This window comes from Coturnix japonica, chromosome 8 (assembly GCF_054131305.1).
Source record: "Coturnix japonica strain WE chromosome 8, WE-NBRP24, whole genome shotgun sequence".
NCBI lineage: Eukaryota > Metazoa > Chordata > Aves > Galliformes > Phasianidae > Coturnix > Coturnix japonica.
This window is the reverse complement of record NC_140670.1, coordinates 21862477-21886185: the sequence shown is the minus strand read 5'-3', so window position 1 is coordinate 21886185 and position 23709 is coordinate 21862477. Positions and strand designations below refer to the sequence as shown.

The 23709-nt window shown below is 42.6% G+C and overlaps 1 protein-coding gene across 10 annotated transcripts in view; it reads left to right on the top strand.

Moving 5' to 3' along the window:
- Positions 1 to 425: 425 nt before the first annotated feature.
- Positions 426 to 23709, top strand: part of BTRC (beta-transducin repeat containing E3 ubiquitin protein ligase) — a 106068-nt gene continuing 82784 nt past the window's right edge. For 5 of the 10 annotated variants that reach the window (XM_032445547.2, XM_015867024.3, XM_015867022.3 and 2 more), the window contains exons 1-2: positions 426 to 564; positions 16058 to 16126. In XM_032445547.2, the coding sequence (XP_032301438.1) occupies positions 517 to 564; positions 16058 to 16126 (117 nt within the window). In that variant the 5' untranslated portion in view covers positions 426 to 516. The remainder of the gene's footprint in view (positions 565 to 16057; positions 16127 to 23709) is intronic. The other 5 variants (XM_015867026.3, XM_015867027.3, XM_015867025.3 and 2 more) reach the window with 1 other exon arrangement.

Genomic DNA, 23709 nt, shown 5'->3' with positions numbered 1-23709 from the left:
TGCGATTATAGGGCTCTCTCATTATAATTACTGTTATTTACATAATGGTGGTCAGGGTTTTCAGCACTGGTTTCCAGCACATTCTGGATGATACCCGGGCCTGTTACATCCATCGGGTGTCACAGCCCATATGTCCTTATGAAAGGGGCCCATCCCCCCCGCACACAGCGGCCTCCGCTCTGCCCGTGCCCTCCTGTTACACCGCCACAACCTCCTCCGTACTACAACTCCCATCAGCACTCTCGCCCACTGACGCCGCGTGCGTCACCCTGCTCCCGGCATACCCGTGGCCGCACAGCCCTCTGGGATTTGTAGTTCTCTCCCACCCCTCAGGCCCTCTCCGGCGGCGCGGCGAGGGACTCCATTTCCCGTGGGCCCGCGGGCAGCGCATGCGCTTTGTTGGTAGCGGGGGTGAGGCGTGGGGTGGGGGGGGGGTGTGAGCGCGGGGCAGCGCAGGTTGGTGTCGGCGCTGGCTGCGGCCTGGCACTGCGAGGAGGGGCGGCCCCGCGGGAGGATATGGACCCTGCCGAGGCCGTGCTGCAGGAGAAGGCGATCAAGTTCATGGTGAGAGGCCGCGGGGGCACCTGTGTGAGGGGCTGGGCCGGGGGGAGCACGGCGGGGCGGGGGCGGGTCGGGGTGTCCTGGGCCGCGGGGGGTTCAAGTGCTGTTGGGGGACGGGAGGGGGAGCCGAGCGGGGCGGGGGGCTGCGGGGGGGGATGGAACGCGTGGGGTTGTCGTGTTATTGCCTTCGTTCGTGTACTTGAGGCTGTGCTGAGCCCCGGCCCCCGGCAGCTGTGTGCCGTGTTCCTTTCCGCCCTGTGCTCGGAGCTGTGCGCGCTGACACTCCGCTCTCACCTTCTGCTGCGTTGCAGTGATGGTGGATGCGCGGCCTGGGCTGCTGGGCCGCTCTTTGGCATGGCAGGCAGCTCTGGGGGTGATTGCAGCCCAGATGCTCTGCACCTTTACCTACATGTGAGGCTTCACACACTTGAACTTAATTCTTTTTTGACTTCAGTTGTTGATATGGTACACTCCGGTACCATCTGAATGCAGTGTCAGTTTTGTGTGCCCAAAACTGGCCTTTCCCTATGGAAGCCATCGAAGTACTTAAAGTTGACTTAGTGTTGGCCTTACAGTCCTACAGACCTGAATCTGAGCTCATCAGAAGGAAGCGATTCTATTAAACTTATGCCCAAGTGAAATCGAGGAAGTGCTGCTTGCAAATGTTTTCTTTTTAATTGAGCTTTGCAGCATTTGCTTGAATTCTGCTTTTTTAATCCCGCAGAACTTGTTTCTCTTGTGGTTCGGTGACCTTTTTGCTGCTAGCCCTGTAGTCTGGCAGATTTATAGGGTCTCTGCTCAGTGAAGTGAGAAAATGCTATGGGTACCTTAAAAGGAAAGGTAGCAATTAGTAATAATGAACCACCTTCTTGGGTGTGCAGTTGGCCAGAGGAGTGTCCCTGAGCCTGCTGTGCTCATGTTGGGCCAAGCTTGGTGATGGCAGCCTTAACCTACATTGTGACTTCCATATCCTCAAGTGTTCCTGTGTGCTGCCCTGACATCTCATGTGTTGCATTTGTCATTCTGTGCTTCAGTTCCCAGTGAATAGCTTAGTTCCTGGCATTTGAGATCTTCCATAAGGGTGGGCCTAGGACCTGAGGGAATCCCTGCCCATCTCACAGCTGGCAGCGTGCCACCTGAACAATAAAACTCCCTGATGCTGAGGAGAGACCTGAGCATGAGAGAGAGCTGCTCTTAGGAGAGCTGCATCTGGTAAGGGCTCCAGATAAAGGGAAGAATTATTGAGGATCAGGCTTTGCTGAGAGCTAAAAGCAAAACCAAGTTCCTTAATGTTTTATTAAAGTGCCTCTTGAAAGCAAAGTACATGCAAAATTGCAGTGAAAGAGGGAGCTTCCCTCTGATCCCCTTGAACTTTTGAGGTGTACGTGTATTGGTATGGGTTGAGAGTGATAAAAGCTTTTGTTTATATTTATATATTTATACCACATCTCAGGCTTTTGCTTCGACATTCATCTGTGTAGTACATCTCTCATTTTAATTATGTTGATGAAGGGTTTTTGTCAGACTTGGTGAGGGCTTTCCCTGTTCTCCATTTGCTGTCGGTGGAGGTGTATGCAGGTAGGTTGTTCCAATAAATGAGGTCCTGTTGTAATTGGCAGCTCAATGCTGCTGGGAAGTCTCCTGTTATTTCAGTCTGACAGCACTCAGGAAGTGCTTAGGTACTGCAGCAGTGGCAGTGCTACCTACTGCGTGGAGGTAGTGGATCCTCAGCTAATGCTGAATCATTCACAGCATATTACCCTGTTCATCGAGTGTGTGATGCACTTTGTGTGCTGCTCCCTTCCCTGAAGAGCTCTGCTTTGGGTTGAGGTGGGCTTTGCTGTTAATTAGAGACTTTTCCCTGAGACCTCCCCAGAGCTGATGTATCTCACCACAGATGAATATTCAAACATCTGTAGGTGTGTGATCTATTATCTCTCCAGCTTTTTTGGTGGTGCTGTTTCTGATGTGAATTTGTGCTGGGTTTCATTTTGTGTTGAAGAGCAGCCCTGTAGGTGGTGTTATTTTGGGGCTCCTCTAGAAAATAATACATTTTCCACTTCATGTGAGTGCCTCATTTTTGGCAGTGACTTTGCGCAGTGCTCCTGAGTCACAAGGTATCAGGCAAGTCAGACCTGCTGATTTCATGTCTGACACTCAGAGAAAAATATCACATGGAATCTTTGTCCAGTGCTAACCTTATAAATGACATTATCTTGCCTTAAAAGGGGCTATTTATTTTTTAATGTGTCTATATTCATTACCTTGAAAGACAAGGTTCTGGATGCCGGTGTGTGTGTGTAACTTTTCAATGAGCCTAAAATCTCATTATTCTCCCTGACCACTATTGTCTCCATTACTCACTGATAAAACAGTGCTGCATTCAGGTAATATCTGCTACCAGTTTCCCAGGTGTGTGTTCAGCCACTATACACGTCTTCTGATACTTTCAGCTTTAAGTAATGTATTTAACTTCATTCACATACTCAGTTTACCTCTCTGTTTCAAGAAGGCCTAATTTATTCCTGATATTCAGCTGTGGTGGATAAGCACTATGCAATACTGGGCAGCTGCTCACGGGGAGGGCTGTATCTGCTGGCGAAGGACTGTTTTCTATCACACATTCTACATGTTGTCTTTCAAAGCTTCTTTTGAGTGAAAGGTAGCTGATAGATGTAAAAGACAGTTGTAAATTACATAGCCCAGTGTTCTACAGCTGCACCAAGGGTTTCGTTGGAGTGGAACCTTAGTTTATTTCATTGCAGTTCTAAGAGACTGATGCACATGCTAAAAGAAGGAGAGACAGGGATGCCTGTTAGCTTAAAAAAGCTACCATCATTGACGAAAACATGTCTTACAGAGCTCTGGTTTTATTCCCTCAAGAATATGGGATTTCTGTTGTCATAACCGTTTACAGAAGTACCCGGAATAAGGAACTTCCACAGTTGAATGAAGCGTTTACAACTGTAGATACAGTATTTAAAGCATGAGTGCAATAGGCTCAACTGAGACTTTGATTAAATGTCATATAAAGTAAACTACATATGCCTGCATAGAATAGGAGATATTTTTTCAAAGTAGCTTCAAATGGTTCTGTTAAGTGTACGAATGTTCTGATGATTATCTTTTTAATTAAAATGAGAAATCTTTGTTTAAAGTGGCATTCTTTTTTACGGCCTGTTACAGTCTCCGTAACAATCATTTCTTAAGTCTGAACGTTTTTAATTCCAGGAATCCATTTATATAAAACTATGTTTAGACTTAATTAAGGAACGATTCTTACAAAGCTTGTAAATAGCCAGGAAAAAAGGGACAGAAAATAAAACTGACATTCACACTTAACGGAATGATTGTTACAAGGTATGTAATATGCTATAAAAATACAATAAAGCCCTTTTTATAAGAGTTCATATTTTTTGTTCCTCATTTTGAAAGGTATTTAAGAAAAATATCAAGGCTCTATGAAGTAACATCTGTTTGCACGAATGGACTCGTGACAACTCCAGTTGTGTTTAATTAGGAGTGCTTGGAGCTGCACCTGACCAGTGTGGGATCCTATCTGGGATAGTTTGGCAAGCAATAACTTGGTATTTAATGCAGTTTCACTTTCTCAGTTTCTCTGGGTGAACCAATTTGCAGTACTTCATTTAATTTCCTGGCTTGTGAACAGGAGGATGTTGATACCAGTGTTCTTCATGAATTTCTTTTTCCATTTAACTCTCATTAGTGTTTTCTTTCTGGGCAACGTGATTCTAGAAGGTCTCGATTGCCTTCTTATTTCATAGAAGGGCACAAACTGGTGTCTTTTAAGATGAATTTGTTCTTTTTTTTCTTCCTTTATTTTGGTATTACATCCTTCTAGGAGCTTCTGGCTCATGTGGTCAGTGCAGTTGGAGGTGGAAAGGTACCAAACCTTGGAATCCCTTTTCCTCCCCTCTCTATGTGTATATTCACACACATGCAGAACAGGTAGACAAAAACAAATACATCAGAGAGGCTCCATTTGCACAGAACTTGTATGGCTTATGGCATCAGCAGTGCTCAGATTTGAAGAGCTGGGACTTGTTAGCTGTTATTTAAAACTCTGCTTTAAAACCTTTCCCATCTTCCTACTGACATATTTATGTTGTGGTAACTTTGTTGCAGAATCTTGGGTATCCAAATCAAGAGTAGCATGACAGCAACAAGAGCAATTTTGTAGAACAGCTGGGACGCCAGTTACTTCCTAAGTGTGGGGTTGCAAAGCCTCCTTGAATTTTAAACATACTTTTAGTTATTTTCTCCTATAGAACTCAAGTAACGCTCTCTCAGCTGGAGGATTTATAGGAACTGGTGCTTATAAAGACATTGATTTCTTTCCTTCTGCCCCAGATTTGTGGAGCTGCAGGTTCTTCTGCTCTAAGCGCACCCTGTTGGTGCTTTGGGAACTTCGCCCTTGTTTCCCTGGTCATGTTTCATTTCAGCCACTTTGCTTCATTAAATGTATTCAATTAGAAAAGCAAATAGCACATTTGCTATCACAGTGCTGAAGTATTTAGTTTCATGGACTTAAAAAGCAGAATTTGTTGCACCGTGCTCTTTGTACTATTATATGTACTATAAACATCAGAGAGAATAGGCTGACCTTAATATTTGCTTCCTACCCTAAATCGCCGCCTTGCAGCAGTTATTTCCCACTGAATAAAAAGTTTAATTTCACGCCCTGATTAGTGCTACTATGTGCAGGTGGATATTTATTTTATGCAGCTAAACTAATCTGCCTTGGCAAATTATTTGCCAGTCAGCAGAGCTATAATTCCTTGTGAGTATTTGGTACTAAATTATCATTCTCGTTAGGAAGATGGAGCTGAACATTCTAAGCACAGAGTTTGGGTGGGCAAAGCTTTTCCCAACTGAGATACAAGGTATGTGCAGTGACCTCAGTGTTCTACAGTGATGGAAAGAGGTAATGGAGGTTTCAGAGGAAGAAAATGATGATTCTGTAGTTCTGGATTGTCTCTAGGGTTAAGTTGCTGTATGGGAACTGTTGAGTCCCAGCCTGAACCATTGATTGAGCACCGGGGGAAAGGACCTGGTCAGTGCTAGGAGCACAGGTGAAGGCAATTCAGCTGTGTGACTGGAATGGGTGGAGCCTGGCTGCACTTCTCTTAGACCCCATTTAAGGGCTGACTGCTGCTGGGGAAGGATCTCTTCCTGGAGTTCCCTCCTTGGTGTAACTTTCCCCTGTGAACCTGGAATCTTCTGATACAGGTGGACAACCTTCTTTCCTTCCTTTATAGCACCTTTCTGTCACTCTGATCCTTCTGTCATTACACCTCTGGTGAAACACTTTTTTCCATCATATTAATCTGTCCAATTGCTACAGTTGGGAAATGGGTGGTGTTTGGAGGGGGCCTCTTCAATGGGTGATATTTAGTGAGAGAGAGGGGAAAAACAACAACAAAGAAGCACACTCAACAACAGCTGATCTTTGGAGTATTTGCAGTGTCCAGCCAAGCTCTGATCTCCAGGCAGCAAGTGAGATGAAAAGGTAAAGCCACCATTCTTTTCCTGTTTATTTTCAGTTTGAGGGTCTGAGCCAAGGGAAGGGGTGATCCGCAACTTCATGCTCTGATCTGATTTAAAATTCACTTCTTGCAATGAAAACATTTCTGTGTGGACCAAGCAGCATTTGCTGAGCTATGAATGCTATCTGCTTGTTTTTGTCAAGTGAATGTGTTCCTCCCCTGCTTTGTTTCCTTTGGCTTTCTCTCTGCTGGGGTTTGTTTGCACCATAAAACTTGTTAATGAAAAGTGCTTGTTTTCTATTACAAGGAAAGTCATTTATACCTGAAATTATGAAATTTCATTAAGAGTTGAGTGAAGGGATTCCACTGATTTTTTTAGTCTGCATAAATGCATTGATTGTTGTATCCGTTTTGAGTGATTGCTACAGTGAGGTTTAAGGTACAGATGACCACATGTGTAACCAGTGAGCTGAGCAAATTGCTTCTATTGTACACAGATTTTCATGCTATATTCAGCAATGCAAGTGGCATAAGCAATTTGCACATGTAAGGAGTTTTCTCACTTCCTTTTCTGCTTACTTTGTGTTGTCTTCAACCTCCAAGTATTTCTGACACTTGGTTAATGTTTAGCCATTCTTGGTGGCAAACTACATCAGGTTCTCAATGCTTTGTGCTTTCTTCAGCTCTCTTCATTTCCTCCTTCTCACAATTGAGGAGATGCTCAGCTGTGGCAACAGGGAGTGAGTTGTAGCATAGTGGTGTCCAGTGGCTGCAGCAGAAGAGTAAATGCTCAAAATACAACTAATAGGCCATTGAACATCAAGCCATTTTCTTGATGAGCACTGATAAGTGTTGAGAAAACTTCCTGGTTCAACAGGAACTATTGGAAATAAACACGTTGAGATTTGCATTAGATGTAACCTGTTATTAAACAACACTGCTTTCTAATGGCTCCTTATTTGTGTTCTTGGTGTTGACCAAATACTACTCGTGCTTTGCAGAGGAGGAAACTGAAGCTCAGAAATGTGCCTGGGGTTGTGGACTGGAGGAATTCATGTGGGGTCATGTGGTACCCTGATAGAGCAGGCAGCATCGGAGGAATCCAGTTGTTCTAATAGCTCGCCTTGTGCTTCTGACCGTGGTTTGGTTAATTTTACAATTGGCTAACCACCTGTTAAGATAACACATTTTATCATTAAACAAAATTAATTTTAAAAATGGCTTGAAACTGTCTGTTTTTAATGGGATCTGAATATTCTTTGTTTTAATCTGCCTCATGAGGCTTGTCTTTCTTCTGGGAAGTACACTGTTACATCATTAAAATACCATCCCCTACTGAGAGAGAAATTGGCCCCATTCACTAAATGGCAATGCTGAAACAATGACAAGTATCTCTAAAAACTGCATTAAAATTCATTTTTTTTCTTCATCTGTGAGTTCCATTAAGCAATGGGCGCTTGGCCTACTTGCAGCTGTATGTGCATAGCCCAGTTTGTGTGTTGTGTTGGCAGAAGGTAGAGGCAGATATGTCAAAGATTTCTCATTTAAAATGATTCCACTTTTCAGTGGCGATTTTGCACAGAAACAAACCAATTGGCTGCTTTTAGTCTTGCTCTGTTCTAAGAATTGAAAACATTTGATCCAGTTTCCCCCATTGCCCTGGTGCTGAAGCAGGGTCTGTGCATCATGCTGATGGGAGCAGCAGGAAAGAGAGAATGGGGAAGAAGGGAAAAGCTCAGTGAGGGATCTTTCAGCATTCCTGAGGGATGGGCAGAAGTGTTCACAGGCTGTGAGCAGGGGCTCCTCCTGCAGTAACTGGTCTGGCTAGCAAAAGCAAAGAGCCTTAGTGCTAGTTTTGTTTGCTTCATCCTGGGGTGAGAAGGGTTGCAGAGGCATGTTTTGCTGGATTGAACTCTGTAAGTCCTTTTTATGTTAGCAGGATGAACTTAAATGGGGTTCTAGCTGTAGCCCAGATGGCCCATCCTCTTTGGAAGCACCTACAGCAAGACAGAGGTGATGAAAGCTGTACAAAGGGAGTTTGGGAGCTGTCGGCCAGTGCAGAACTCTGGTGTGGCTTTCTTCCATCATCCGGCTTTGAGCCTGTATGTGAATTCTTGTGGTTTCTTTGTAGGAGTGCTGTCTCTTGGTGCTTGCATCTAAGGAAATAGTTATCACGGTTTGTAAGGTATTTCATGTATAGGAGAATGGATTAAACACTCAGGAGGAAGGCAGCGATGGTCTTTGCTGGATATGAAGCAGGGTTTGGCTGGAAAAGGAAATCTTGAAGCTTCCAGACTTGCCCATTTAGCAGCCAAAACAGTCTATTGTTGCTTTAGAGAAAAAGGGTCTGGCTCGCTCTCCACACACATCCCATACAGTTTTTTTTTGTGTGTGAGAGCAGTGCAGAATGGAGTGGTGTTTATGTGGGAGTTGCTTTTAGCGTTTGGATAGTTGGCCTTCAAATTCCATCTGATAGGAAGATTCTGGTGATTCTCCAGAGGGGTGCTTTGTTGGATGTGCTCACTGCTTTTCTTCCTTATATTCTGCCTAGGTCTCAAAAGAATTGAGAAATGCAGCCAGCTGTCATTCATCTCTGGCAAAGCAGAACAATAAGAAGTGGGTGTAGTCTCAAGAAATGGTGGATCAGTCTCATTTTAGAGCATGTGTTTTGAAACCACCTCAGCAGTTATCTGAAGGAATTTAGGCAGTGTTAACACCTTCAAATATGATCTAAGTGGGTTTCTGTAGGTGATAGGTTAGGTGTGAAAGAATGAAAATCTTCATTCTCCATTCTTTTTTGGTAACTTTTCTCCTTTATTTCATTTCTTTTTTGACTGAGTTGATTCCAGTTTAGTGCATTGGTTTTGTTCTTAAACAGCTTTTTAAAAATAAACAGTAAAATACCCTGAAAGTTTTCTTCTGGCAAGAGGATAGTCCTATGTAGCTCTATCTTGCTGGCCTTAAAGGTAAGACCTTAGGCAGAGGCAAAACAATGCAGAGTTCATTAGTAAAAGGGAAGGTGCCATATAGGGTTGGAGCAGTCTTGTGAAGCATGTGTTCAAATCCCCTGTGCTGGCAGGCAGTGCACCCCATAGTTCCTTTTGCAGCCTCCTCAAGGTAGTTCTTACATGAGTGCTCTTTTCTTTGCTATGGTATTGTAAGGTTATTCCAAGCCATAGTACTTTTAGCTTGAATCCTCATTCATTTTTTCCTAGCTAAACTTCATCTGTGGCTAATTCATTCTCATCTGATCCTGTGCCAGTGTTGTTCTTGAGTTTAAACAGCTCTCCCTGCTCCTTCATGTTCTTCTGGGTATGTTTGTAGAGAGCAGTCATATCCCCTCTGAGATGGATCTGGTGAGTTTATTCCCCCCCCCCCTTTTCTTTCCCTTGTAGGATGTTTCATATAAGGTTTTATCATCTTAGCAGACCTTTTCAAACAGCTGCAGAAAGTGGTTGATCTACCAGGACATGGGTGGACTGAACTATGCATAGTATTCCAGGAAAGGTTTTTCCGATCTCTTGTACAGAAGCGTTAGTACTAATTCATCTCTGCTGGGATTTTTTCGTGTTACACATTCTGTAGTGGGATTTGCCTTCTTCAAATCCTCTTCCTATTGGTGAGCCGTCGTTAATAATGTATCTTTGGGCCTTTTCTCCTGGTGTCAATTCTTTAGTCACCTGCTTACCGTGGAAACAATATTACTTTTTGATCTATATACATTTTGTGTTAGCTCTGTTACTTCCAGATACTGTATCCTAAGAGGTTTGTTTTCAGGGCATTGAGAATTCTTGGTTTGTAGCTGCTAATGAGAATATTTTATTATTAATTCCAAGATGAATAGTGGATTTCAACCAAGATCCAACTGTACAGCCTGATGGCTCCCTTTGGAAAATAACCCGTGATCCTCTCCCTTTTTAGGTTTTTATCCTCCTTACAACTCTGGTATTAATCCTAATCCTCTCCATTTTAACTAGTAACTTCCTACGTGTCATCTATCAAATGCTTAACTACGTCTAATTTGTCTGGACTTTGGTGATCTTCTTAAAGAAGAAGATTGTGTTAGTCTAGCACTAATTCTGATTTGTTCTAAATTGGGAGTAGATTTACTGGGGCTTCCCATGGTGAGCGCTTCATTTTGGTGGTACTTATCAGAATTCAGTTTGAGGCTGCACGTACTGTTTGCTTTTTATTTTTCTGAAGGTTGGTCAGTCAGTCCTGCAGTGTTTCAGGCTCATTCTGGTTAGTCTTATTGCAAGTACTTATCTGCATGAGGATGCTGCCAGTGACTGCCTGTTGGGTGTCTTCCCTTACTTCTGTTGTCCCTGCCCCATCCTTGCACCATAATCCTTCCTTCAAGATGGTATATTTCCCCAGTACTCTTTCTCTTAAATCTCCTCAGGTCAAGCAAGGCAAAGGAGTATTAGATTTTGTGCCAATCTTGAGTAGCTGAGAACTGCCAGGGAGCTCCCCTTGCTACAGGACAATTAGATTAGGGGAGGAGGTGGAATGTATCCTTGTAAATGCTGGGAGAAGGTAGTTCTGGGTTCCAGGTTCCTTACAGTGAGTGAATAGGTCCCACACCATAATTGTAGCACAGTGCTTTGTGAGGGGAATGGGCTGGGATGGAACAGCCATATGTATGTGGTTTTTTTTGTTTGTTACCTGGAATTCAGCAGGAAGTCAGGAAGGTGAAAGTTAGCCACTAGAAGCTCTTTTGCTGTTGATGGAGATTTGTAGTTTTCCACTCTTGTGAATACGGTTCACCTATATTTTCTTTATTATTTTTATTTATTTTTTACTGAAGAACAGAATTTTCTATTCCTCATGCTCTGAGTCTTAGTGAAAAAAGCTGGTATCCAGCTGAACTTTCTGGCTTTTGTATGGACTTAAGAAGTGACAAGAGACAGCCTTAAATGGCATTGTCTAAATTTTCTTGGTACTGAGACAAGCTGCCTTCTGGTTTGTATATAGCACGCTGTGGATGCCACTGTTCTTATTGGATACTTGGTACAAGATGAGACAGTAGCATAAGATGTGTAGGTTCTCTTTGCCATTGATTTTGCAGCTTTGAAGGGTCTGAACCTAGAACTTGGATTTCAGATTTGAAATGTCGGGTGGTCGTGAAATTGAGGATGCTTTTACGCATGGTCATGAAGAGGATGTCTTTATGCTGTGATAGCAAGCATGTGCACAGAGCTTGCTGGTATTTGTCCCAAGATTAATGAAGTGTCTTTGCAGATCTCCATCTGATTCAGAATGCTGTAGCTTAGTATTCCTCTGGGCCCTTAAGAAGGTAGTGTGATGTTCTGTGTAACTCAGGTAGCTTTCCCAGTAGCTGCAGCTCATGTCTTTGCATCTATCATGGAATGTAAATACACACTTGACCAGACTCTGGTCAAAGCATTCCAAACCAGTTCAGTGAAGAGTTAGGCATGTGCTCCATGTGGAATGAATTCATTTAGCTTCTGGGCAGAGCTTACTACTTGAGAGTGCTACCTGCTTCGGAAGGAGTTTCTATAGCAAACTGTGAGCTCGGACAACCAACCAACTCATGGTGCTCCACTCATTCAGCACACTTAAATCTTAGCAGCATCAGAAAGTTTGTGGGATTCTTTCCTAATAACAAAATCACATACAGGATTTCAAATTTTTCCACTGAATTAGAGTCCACAGATCTAACTGTGCCTTATTTCAAGCACTGACAATGGAATGGGGTGTTTAGCTGGGCTGTGAGATGGTATGTTATGCAGTAGGAATTTATTGCTGTAATGCATACAAACTCATTAACAAGTTCTGTGCCACAGGGGATGTTTTTCTTTCCTATGAAAATCATCTCAACTGGACAATCCTTGGTGCAAGTGGCCATGCCCTCCGTGTCAGTGACTGACAGATCTAATTCTGCCTTTGTAGCCCAGAGCCCGTTAGTTAATAGAGTTGTGAATATTGGTACTCAGAGGCAACCGTCAGAGTATTACAATGCATTATTTCTCTGATTCAGTTGGTATTTATCAAAGAAGGTGTTATCTCTAATGAATGCTGTGTTATCTTCAAATAAATTCCTGCGTGTGGATCATAATTTAAAAGAAATGAAAATTTAAGTAGCCTTACGGTTGCTTTGTGGTGGCAGAGAGAGATGAGTTTAGCTTGCCTGTTTGAATGGGATGTGATGGAAACCCAGAGTCAGTGTCCTCTCTGAGGGAAAGGGAAGCATTATGGGTTATACGATCAGATTAATAAAATCCTTAGTACATATGTATATTTCATACATGTCTCATCTTTCCCTCTATATCTTCTTGCATGGGAGCAGATAAAATGGAGAAGCAGCAGCACTGCCTTGCGAGTAGCAGAATAGGTTTCACTTCATAATTATCACACTGACATATTTATCCTTTCTCATGGAAGTGAAGATGCAGATATTTAAGAACCCTTCTTGCACAAAAAAGCCCAATTTCCGCTCAGCACTTAATTAGCACTTGTTTATGACACGGCATCTGATTTGATTTTCAAAACAAATTGCACAGTAAAGAGGCTGATATTTAAACTGTATAGTAACCAAAGCTCCAGCTGTGACTCAAATATTGTAAGCCTTCAGGGGTTGTGTTTAGGTCTAGAAAATAGGAACCCAGGCCTGTAATTAAATGTCCTCTAGAAATCAGCCTTTGTCGGGAAGGAAAGAGGCGCCACTGAATTTTAAATTGCTGACTTGTTCTCAGAAATCATTCTGTTGTTCTAGGCCTTATTGGGGTCTGCAGAAATCAAATGGATTAAAAATAGAAGAGTAGATGGCTAAAGGAACAATGCCGGTTAAGTGTTGAAGGAGAAAAGATCAGAGCAGTAGCAGTTAGAGTGCTTTCTAAGTTACCTCTGTGATCATCTTCCTTGGGATGTGAGCACTGAAAAAGAGCAAACTGACCCCAGCAGCCCAGCTTCTTGTTGTGCAAAATGCTGGAGCAGATGCTAAGAAAAAAGCATTCTTCTGACTGATATTGTAATCATGAGCATAAACAGGGTGTGCTCATGAAAATCCGAAAATGAATAGATCCTCCTGGGCAGTTGTGTTGTTGATAGAACTGCCTTGAATGGATTGTAACTGTGGAAGATTGTACAGCTGACTGATAAAATAGCACAACTTTCTGGTGAGGTAGTTGTCAGCATTCCAGATCTTGTAGGGGCTAGGAAGGGGGGAGGGGCAGGTGTTTGGGTTTTTTTGTGTTGACAGATAACGTGTGGGTTTCTGTTGTGTCATTCAGTTGTGTGTCTGCTGTCACTGGGTATGGCAATTTGGGAAGCTTTAGCCAAGTCTACTTATTCGTGTGTGCCAAAGAAGATGTTCCCGGGGTTGCTCACGGTGTGCCTGTAGGAGAGCTGCAGATGTTCAGAATTCGGGGGCTGGTTGTAAAGTGAAGTTTGGCTAATGGGGAGTGTGTTTGAATTAAGTGCTAATAAATCACCTCCAGAGATTTTAATAGTAAACTTATGCTTCTCCATCAGTAATTGCATTTGCTATGAATGGAGGTTCACTTGGGTGTGTATTCCACTTGAATGGAGTTGGCAGCAGCATACAAGCAGTGACACACCTTGCACTGCCAATTGCTTCTCTGCTGTATAGTTCCTTTTCTGAATGAGGACAAGCTTATCAGACACAAAGGAGACATGCTGCATGCTGAGGGGGTTTTGCAGGCATGGCGCTGGGCCTTAGTTTCTCCTGTTTGTGTATTTAACTGGCCGGCATTGAAAAATAGAGTTTACAGTAAGCGCTAATCTGCTGAAAGTCCTGATAACTCCTATTGCTATTGCTCAGGCACTGGCATTGGAAGTAACCAGTGTTAGTAAGAGTTGTATAAATACGTTGCTATCTTGGTTGTTGCAGGCACTTCTGCATGGGAGTAATCCTGTTAATGGCAAAAGATTTGTTAATTTACTTGCATGTTTACAGGGTTGGGATCTTCAAATTAAATGGTTTAAATCATTCTTAAATCAATTACTCAAACTACTCCAGGCTGATGGGCTTTACAGATGTTAAGCAGCCTGCCAGTCCTAAGAGAAAGCTTTGCTGTTATCCTCTAATTTCCAGGCTAGGTGGCTGAAATGGAGGAAGAAGTAAGGTAGTTTTTCCCAGATATGTTAGGTTAACCTGAGCAGGTCCCAGGTTGCTATTCAGGTCTCTTTACTCCTGACACTGGGATTTAACCAGTGGCTTTTTATTTCTGCTTGTTTATGAAGACCTTTTTTTCCTCCCTTTGTTCCTTTCTAGATAGGGGGTACCACGCTGTGCAACATTTACAGAGCAAGCCAGATGTAAAGCATGGCTTTCTGGAGGGATATTGCTAGATATGTCACACTATAGTTTCTTCCATTTTCAAAGCATGTAGAAATGTCAGCAGCTCCTCTCAGCAAACCTGTGAGGTGGGTTAAATAAGTGTTGTCCTCATTTTACAGTGGTAGAGAGACTAACCACCCATGAAGTCAGTGCTGAACTAAGGATTAGGTCTTAGAGCGTGATGCTTCTAGCTGTGTTAGAGGTCCCCTAAAACATACTTTGTTAATGTGTGAGGCATCTCAAGTCCAAACTCAGCAGGTGAGTGCCGTAACCAGGATGTACTTGACTCTAATTTATCAGCTCAATGGATGTTATTGAAATTCAGCTTTAACTCAGATTACTGGCTGGGACACCAGGGCATAATCTTCCTACTGTTTTGAAAGATTTAGGAGAATTTAAATTTGAACAGGGGAGAAGCAAATCAAAGTGTATTTTGAGATCTATACCCGCACTTCTCTTGGGAGGCAAGATTTTAGTATGTTCCAATTCATGTTTTTATTTCAAATTCCCAGGCTGAGCAGCTTCCCGCCCATAGCTGTGAATGTTCATCATTCAGTGGTGACACCTTTTTCCTCTCTAACAATTCTTATTTTCAGTGTTTGTGGGCACAGTTTGTACAAACTAAATATTGTACTGACACAAAGGCAGGTGGAGTTCAACTCATCTTGAGTAGACCTGTTCTGAAAATGAGAGAGACATTTGCAGCCTTCCAGAAGGAGCGATGGGGGCAGGGATCTGTTGGTTTGGAGGGGGTACTACCTTGAATTAAGGGATTGTGAGATAATTGCCAGTAGTAGGAAAGATGGGGGGGACATGGTGTCTGAGCATGTCATACCTGATCCTGTTGTGATGTGATTCTCATTTCTAAGCATCCCCCCTATTTTTGGGATGGGGGAGGGCTGAATCTGCTTAGATTGGTGAGTTCTGAGAATCTTTGAACATCAAATCTTATGACAGGGAAAGCTTAACTTGTTTGTTTTGGTTTTTTTTTTTGTTTCCTAGTTGTAAACTGTGCTGTTTGGTTTGTGCTTCCAGAGCAGTCGGGTGTCTTGCTTTGGCCTCAACCTGATAAGGTGTAGAATCAATAAATGGGGGGAGGAGGTTATGTTTGTCCATTGGTTTGAATCATAATTTTGACAGCATGTGGGTGTAGTTTCCTGTTAGTCCATGCTGAGGCTGCACCTTTCAGAGCTATTCCATAATCTTTCCATGTTGTCCACTGTTGTGTCTGGCTGTGTTGATGGTAGTGGCACTAAGGACACTCTCATAGCCTGACTGCTGTTTCCATACCATGTGGTGTTGTATAGTGGCAGAAGCATTAATGATGTCTGTTAGGTGCTAGTACTACACCCACAATAGGTCTTGCTTATCCAGGTGCATTTGTGGGGGAATTCTAAGGAAATACCTGTATATACTAAGCTGAAATGTAAAATGGTGGAAATGCTTTGAAAATAAATAAATATGTAAATAAAACAGTGGTGGATTTGTTAGGAAAGTGTTCCTAAAGGAGCTGATAACCGAGGCAGCAAACGAGGTAATCTGGGGACCAAACTGTCATATGTGGCTTTAAAAAATCTGCATTGCTTAAAATGCTCCAGAATTTAGATGTAGGTTAGCTAGGTCCCAGTGTAAAAGGAGGTCTCTCTTTATGTCTATTCTCTCCTAGCCCAGAATACACATGCCAAAAGATGGATTCCAACTTATATCTTCTGGATACCAAGCGTGGCTAAAGCAGGTTGGACTGTATTATTGTTATTCATCTCATGTGAGGGACTGTGTTGGACACCTGTGCTTGTCTCATTAGTGAAGTACATAAATGAGGGTATAACGAAGTTACGGTGCCATGTTAGCTGATACTTCATAGCCATCACTGTTTTGTGTTTGTGCATGCTGTGTTTGTATCACATTTTCTCACCGGTCTCATGAATGTGCACCTCCTGTAAATAAAAGTTCAAAAAGCAGTCACCTGAAAGCAAAAAGGGTCAGAGATGGGAAAGAAATCTGCAGCAACAGCTCAAATTACAGAATTAAAATGGGCCTTCAAACACAAAGCTGCGTGGCGGTGATGCTGGTAATAATAGGGAGGCCAATGGGTTAAAACACGAGAGGATTGCATCTAGTACCATTCAGATCTGCCTGGCTGGAACAGGCACGGACACTGGCTCACATCACATACCAATTGTGCTGTTTGACACAGTCTGACACTGCGGGGACTCCCCGCTCAGGAGCGGCCCAGTGCTATATTGCTCTGCTGTTATTAAAGGCCAGCCTTTAGATGTCTCAGCAGTCTGCCGCGAGCGATTGCTGTCAGCTTTTTCACTTCTGTGAGTGAAAAATCCCCCTTCAGAATAAGAGAAAAAAAGAAGCTTAATTTACAAATTGCTTGTATCAATCTCTCCATCATCTGTGGATCTTCACAAGAGAAGCTGGCATCCTTTGGAACACGCTGCTTAAAGTTGCTGGTGTTGTGGAAAGCCAGAATGGTTGTGTTGTTATAGCAACAACAACAGGAAATATGAAAACAGCACAGAGAAGCTGCATCCTGTTGTTGTGGCAACTGGAGTTGTGGAAATGATGAAAAGTGGCAGTGAAAGGATCTATGGTGCTGGGAGCCTGTCAGAAACAAAGAGACAAGTCACCTGTGTGGGGTGGGAGAGGATTAGGAACAACAGCAGCATTAAGCTTTAAAGCACAAGAGTTTCATTGCAGGTGCTAACAGGATGGCTTCTGCTCTCTCCAGCCTTCTCTCCTCCAAGTACTAATGGTAACTTGTTTGTGCAAGTTACTTGCTGCCATCATGTTGACTTCTGGGAAGCTGAGAAGAGCTGGAACACTTACAGAAAGTTGGGCATTGAATCCAATTCTATATTTGCAAACCATCGCTTTGGCTGAGCGATGTACCACAAAGGTGAAGTGTGGTTTGGAGCTTCCCACTGCCTGGGCGTCCCACGCTGCTAAAGGTTGACTGGGACACTGCAGTCAATGCCTTCCTGATTTCAGCTTTGCTGAGCTGGAGGCACAGGGTCTCAGAGGGATCTCAGCTCTGCAATTAATGTCTCTCAGAACTCAAGTTTGTTGACCTATGGGGCATGGCGTCAGTTCTTCTTATGTGGTAGGCTGGGAGAACAATAGAGGAAGGATTGTGTGCTCCTCTGGTTTTTAATTCAAAGGCAAACAGGCCTGCATCTGTTCTTACTCTGTTATGTTACCAGCGCTCTGATGCAGGTGGAAATGTGCATTTTTGCCTCTGAAAAATACTCAGGGGGAAAAAAAGACAACAAAACAAAATGCTCAGAGATCTTCACATTGGACAGTCTGAAATAATAAAAGAACTTACACGTTGCTTCTACTTTCCTGTGTGGCTGCTTTCCTTTTGATTTTGTATTTACTGTTATTGGTTCTAAAGCCTTTGGCTTAAATATCCTTACTCCTTGATCCAGCTAAAGTTATAAACCTGAGCTTGTGTCATGAGCAGATGCTGTCTTGGAAATAGCTCTACTATTCTAATATCAGTGCTGCAGGAAGTATATGGGTAAGGGAGTTGGTACAAAGGGTGATGATTTTTGATGAGAAGCAAGAGCTCTCATAAGCTTAGAGTTTTTGAGGTCAGAATGATTAGGTTTAGGAGATGCATCCAAAGGCCCTACCTGTAAGATTCCTAAAAGCATGTCTTGGAAAGAAAAGCACTTTTGGTTTATTTAAAAGCAGTAGTCTACATATGCATGCAGGTGGAATGATGTCTGTGCATCAGACTTATCCCTTCTGGTGTCTGTTTGTGTTTTTAACAGGATTCTAACATAATGATTTTCTTTTTTCCTCAGCATAGCTGAGTATTGATCTGCTGCCTGGCTTATACAGAATATGAGAAGTATCCGGTAACACAATGTATTAATGTGGGCTAAAACCAGCTTGTTTAACAGACGAGGTGGAGGAAGATGGAGTTCTGCAAGACTGGACACGTACTATAAATATCCATAAAACTGACAATTTTATCTAAAAATGGTGCTGGCTGGATTTGCATATTCTCAGCCTGCTTAAATAGGAGATAATAGTTGAACACTACCTGAGCACAGGTCGCCCACGCTGGTGTTGTTACCCTCTGCCCTTTAATAGCAGTTTATTATATTTAATGTTGCTGTGCTGCAGTGCAGAGCTGTGTTGTGTTCATACGTGGACTAGAGGAAGCGCTGTACAAGCGGCCAACAATGTGCCTTGCTTTAAGGAAAGGGTTTTAAGTAACCTGGAAAGCTCTTTTTACTCCAGCAGTTTGCTGCGAGTTTATCCCTTACAAGAAAGTGAACACCTACAGTTATTTTGTTCGGCCTCGAGCTTTGTTTAATCCTGTCTTCACACTGCAGCACTGTGCTGCTGGCAGCCCGTAACATCCCATCACCGAGATGCTGACCCTGTGAAGACAAGCTGCCATTGACTTCTGAGGGGAGGGGGGATTTTTGTCTGGGACTCGATCAATAAGATGTGACAATCCAATTCCTATATTATATTGATGCCTTCTGTGGTTTAAGCCAAAGTGTGAAATTGGGCAAATTAGGCTCTTAATTAGCTGAAACACTTACAAAACATTATTTTGATTACATAAACAGGGAATTTTAAAGCATCATTTTAAGTGGCTTGTGAAACATGGTAATTCAGAGTTATTGAGAATCCTTTCCCTCATATGCTGTTGTGAGCAAGTACAAGTCACCTAAGATATATAATATAATGCATTCATCTGAGACTTTCTGCCTCCCACTGTCTTTTGGAGTAGAATTTTTAGAGCCGAGTTATAAACCTGTAGATGTGTTTTATGCTGGAAATTCTTGGTGCTACGTTGGCTAGATTGGGACCTGCAAATGCTGCTGTAATCAAACAGGGCACCTGAGATATTAGGTCTGTGCTTCAGTCAAGTCAGCCGGAAAACCGAGTATAAAACCGGGTCCGGGGTGAAAACAGGATTATTGCACTAGAACTGCACTTCTCCAGTTTAAAAACATACAATGGCTGGAAATATTTTCTTTTAGCAGCTCTGTCCTTTGGTGTCTCCTCTGTAACTTCAGAGATGTGTGTTCTGGCTGTAGTGGGTCCATGTGCTGTTTACGATTCAGATGATAATCCCTTGGGTGGGAAGTAGAAGCAAACTTGCTTTCTGCAGTTCCTTATTAATGCTTGGCATTCTGATAGCACTTTGAGAGTGCCAAGTGCCGCATAGACAGGCGTTTTGAGGAGAAAAAAGGTATGTGTGATATGTGCATAACATAACAGTAATTGTCAGAGATTTTAAAGAATTAGGCAAAGGTAGAGGAACAGTCTATCCCCATTGTGCAGGCATGGGGCTAAGGTGCCCTGTTGCTCTTTAGCCAAGCTCATGCAGAGAACCTGTTCCAAGAATTGGGTTTTTGAGTTTGCTGAACCTCAGGCTGTCTCATCTTCTCCCAAGTCTTGTGGCGTAGTATGATTTTAAATTGTTAGAAACGGTGACAAAATAAGGTTTTGGATGTGATGTTGCCTAACAGCAACTTTTTCTACTCTTAACTAGACCAAGAGCATCTCCATTGTCAGCTTTTGGATAGCTCTGAACTTCAGAGCTTGCTGGGATTGGTTTCAGTGCATTTGGGTAGGTCTTGCTTTTAAGAACATGCTTGTAGCTCAAAGAAGCACATGCAAGTTCCTACCTGTTCCACTCCTCCAAGAAGGGCATGGCATCTGATTCAAAGCTCTGCAGGTGCACTGGTTTGTATATATGTCAGCTTCATGGATTAAAGGGCTTTAATTGTGAAAACATCAGTATTGTCTGGTTCAGATATGATCTATGCAAATTCCCTCCAGCATTTGGCAGCTAAGGATCTCGCACAGCTCCTAGCTGGGAAGCACGCTCCGTTCTGGGGCAAGTAAGTTCTGGTTGCTCATGAATCCCAGAGCCTGAACAACACCAGTAACCGCTCCTTGGGGAAAAGTTTTCTTCACAAACATTTTCCTAAAAGCCATGATTTGATCCTCCCAGATCCTGTTCAGGTAAGAAAATATTTGGATAATCTGAATATGTAAACTCCTTTCTATGTCCCATATGTTTGATATTTAAGAGTAGTTAGTGAACTGGAATCTCTTGTATAAAGTTACTGTAAAGTGAGGGAGTTAGCAGAAGATTAGAGTTTGCATAATATGTATGTTTGGGGAAATTTACAGAAGCTGAGATATTGTTGGAAGCACTGGTTGTGACAGCAAAGATGCGTTGCCCAGCACAGCTGTGGTGCAGCATCTTCCAGCTGGAAGTGCTGGGGGGGCTCACAGAGGCATGGGCTGCACTAAAGGGGTTCTGCAGTTCCCCTTGTTTTATAACTTCATCTTCTTACTATGGAAAAACCGCCACGAAGGCAGTAACAAAGCAGTCAGAACTATCTCACGTGCAGGGAGTGGGGGCCTGGGGTGTGAGATGTAAATGCAAACTTCACTGCTGTTGCTGTTTTTGTCTTAATCAAGGCTTACAGCTTTTCGTGCCTTTTCATGCCTATTTTCAACTGGAAAAAAAAACAAACAACAAAAGACAAAAAGAACTTGCAGAGAAAGTTATAAAAGTATTAATTTGCTCTGAGCCGTGCTGGTCTCTTTGCGAAGTTCATAATTAGAATCCTAGAATCATAGAGTTAGGCAGGATTATTTTTTGTTAAATGGGTATTTTTGTCTCTCAGGTATATAACTGCTCCACAACTGGTGGATCTGTATTCATGTGGTGAGGGGGTTTAAAGGCATATTATTTACACAATTCACTGAAATGGCTCCTCTGGAAGCCGGGTGGCTCTCTCGTGTAATTACGTATTTACTGTGCCTTGTATCCCCTGTTTGGATGGGGGGAAGAAAGAAAGAAACGAAGACCCACAAAAACCCACTAAAATAAAATAGAAGGATTTTCTTTTTTTTTTTATTATTTTTTTATTTTTATTTTTTTTTCTTTTTCTTTTTTCTTTTTTCTTTTTTTTCTGAAGTTATATCATAGAACTTTGCCCATAGGATCAAGTGTTAATCGAGCTGAAAAATGGAGTATGTTTGGCAGGCTTTTAAATTTGAAAGTATGCAGATAGTGCTGGGAGGTGCTTTTTTTCTATCTATATCATGTATTTAATTGAACTAATACCTACCTGTACAGCAGAGGGGGAACATACAAGATCTTTTTATTCGTATGTGTGAGAGGCTGAAAAGCACAGCAAAGAAATGGGCCAAAATGACTTTTTAGCAAGAAGCACGTTTCTGGAGTTAGGTTTCATGACACCAGCGTTTGCAATGTAAACAGCAGCTGCCTTCTCTGATACATTTCATACAATGTATTGCATTCTGTGGTGACAGGAATAGTGTGCCTTGGACACAACGTCAAAGTGGTGTGTTGTATTTTTGGCATTGGCTTAGTTAAATATGTGGCCAAAAAAAGTACTAAAAGAAACTGAGTGGGAGGGAAGAGTTTGGGGCTTTGTTCTGATTAAGTAATTGTGGCTGTTAAGAATCCTCCTAACATCTGAGCATTGATTTGATGAAGCATCATATAGGATCAGCATTCCTTAGGAGTAGTTCCTGCATTTGGATCTTGGAGAGCACGAGGAAACAATGTTCTGAGACTTTTTGGAGGAGAGCTGTACCTCACAGTCATCCTCTATTGGACTTCTCCAGTGATGGAAATAAGAAATATGGGGAAAGACCTGTCTCCTCATGTCAAGCTCAGGGCTGGATGTAGTATGGAGTGTTCCTTTTATTGCTGTGGACCAGCAGAATTTCTGCTTCTCTTTGCCTTTTGTCTCCGTTTTAGTAATAAGTACTCGTTGTTTCTCTTTGTACCATGTTATCCAGCTCCCTCACTCATTGAGATCAGTGGGGCCAACCTGCTGAAGCCCTATTTCTCTCAGTTTTTAAACTATTCATCTTGTCAGCATGTTACATTCCACTTATGTTCCCTGATTGAAGCACTGTATGAACATAATCTGAATTACCATCTCCCAAGAGAAGCAGAAATGGTATTGGTTTTTCTTTTCTAGAAGAAGAATTCTGAACTAGGAAAGGACTGAGATAGATGTGGTTAGCAGCTGAAATGAGTATTGGGTACAGCTGCCTAAAAATCAGAAATTAGGGAAGAAAATGGTTTTCTTTTAGTCTTTGCCACAGACGAGGTAAGAAGTGCACAAATACGTGTCATGTTGGCTGTACAGCAAAAGCATTCTGGGCATTGCAGAATCTGTTGTGAGTGCAGAGTTTAGCAGTGCATAATAGGTTATTGCCCTTCAGCATGTGTAAAAGGTGCATGCTTAAAAGGCATTCACACTGTACTACTCTCTAATTAAGATCTCCAAAGTGTTTATAGAGAAAATATCCTCAAACTAGTGTTGAATTTTTGTTGCTGTTTACACTGAGTTTAGTACAGTGCGTCTGTGTTTTCACACCTCCTGTGCACTGTGGTGGTTAATCGCAGTAGTCCGAGGATCTGGGTTTTTCCCTGTGCAGAAGCACTTGGTTGTACAGGGGAAGGTGATGCGTTTCTGACCTGTAACATAATTTACTAAAACTGTGTTAGTCACCTGTAGTATATTGTATTTGCCGAAAGACCAGAAGAGAGCAAATTTGATAAAGAACAGTCTGAAATTGTAGCGTGTAATCTTGTAATACAATAGGAAATAAATGAGGTAACCAATTCTTGGCACTGGCAAAAATTTCTCCATTGAATGTGTGCTGAGATTTGTCTTTAGGATGTGAAATAATTGGGATAGAGTGTCGACTATTAGTGGCAAACCATCTGATGTACTAAAAAATGTTCTCGCAGTACAGTTACAAGAGTAGTTGAATAGGTTAAAATACGGCTTCCCTTCAATGCAGGGTTGCTGCCCACTCAGCTCAGCCTATTTTAATTCAAAGTGCAGCAAGCCTGTGTTAATCACAAGCAGAGCAGCTGCTCCAACCTCCGCCAGCAGCAGGATGCTGAACTTGCCTGAAACTCTGCTCTCTGCATTTCTTCAGTGGGAAGACATTTCAGAGGTCAAGGAATGGGACTTAAAAATCAGTGAGAAAAAGGAACCGTGGGTTTTTGTCAATTAGTTCCCCATCTGATGCCACTTAATGCCTTTTAAAGATGCTTAGCTTTTATCAAGGAACAGCTTTGCACCTCTGGGTTGGGACGGTGCACCCTGCCCAGTGCTGAGTGAGCAGCATCAGCATCCCAGTGTCAGGCTGTGGGCTGGACTCTGTGCTCCGCATCTTTATTTTAAAGAATTGATGGACACAGAGATGAGTTCAGGAGAGGATTTGGTCAGGCAGCTTTCAGGCAGGGCCAGTCCCTCGTTTGTGGAG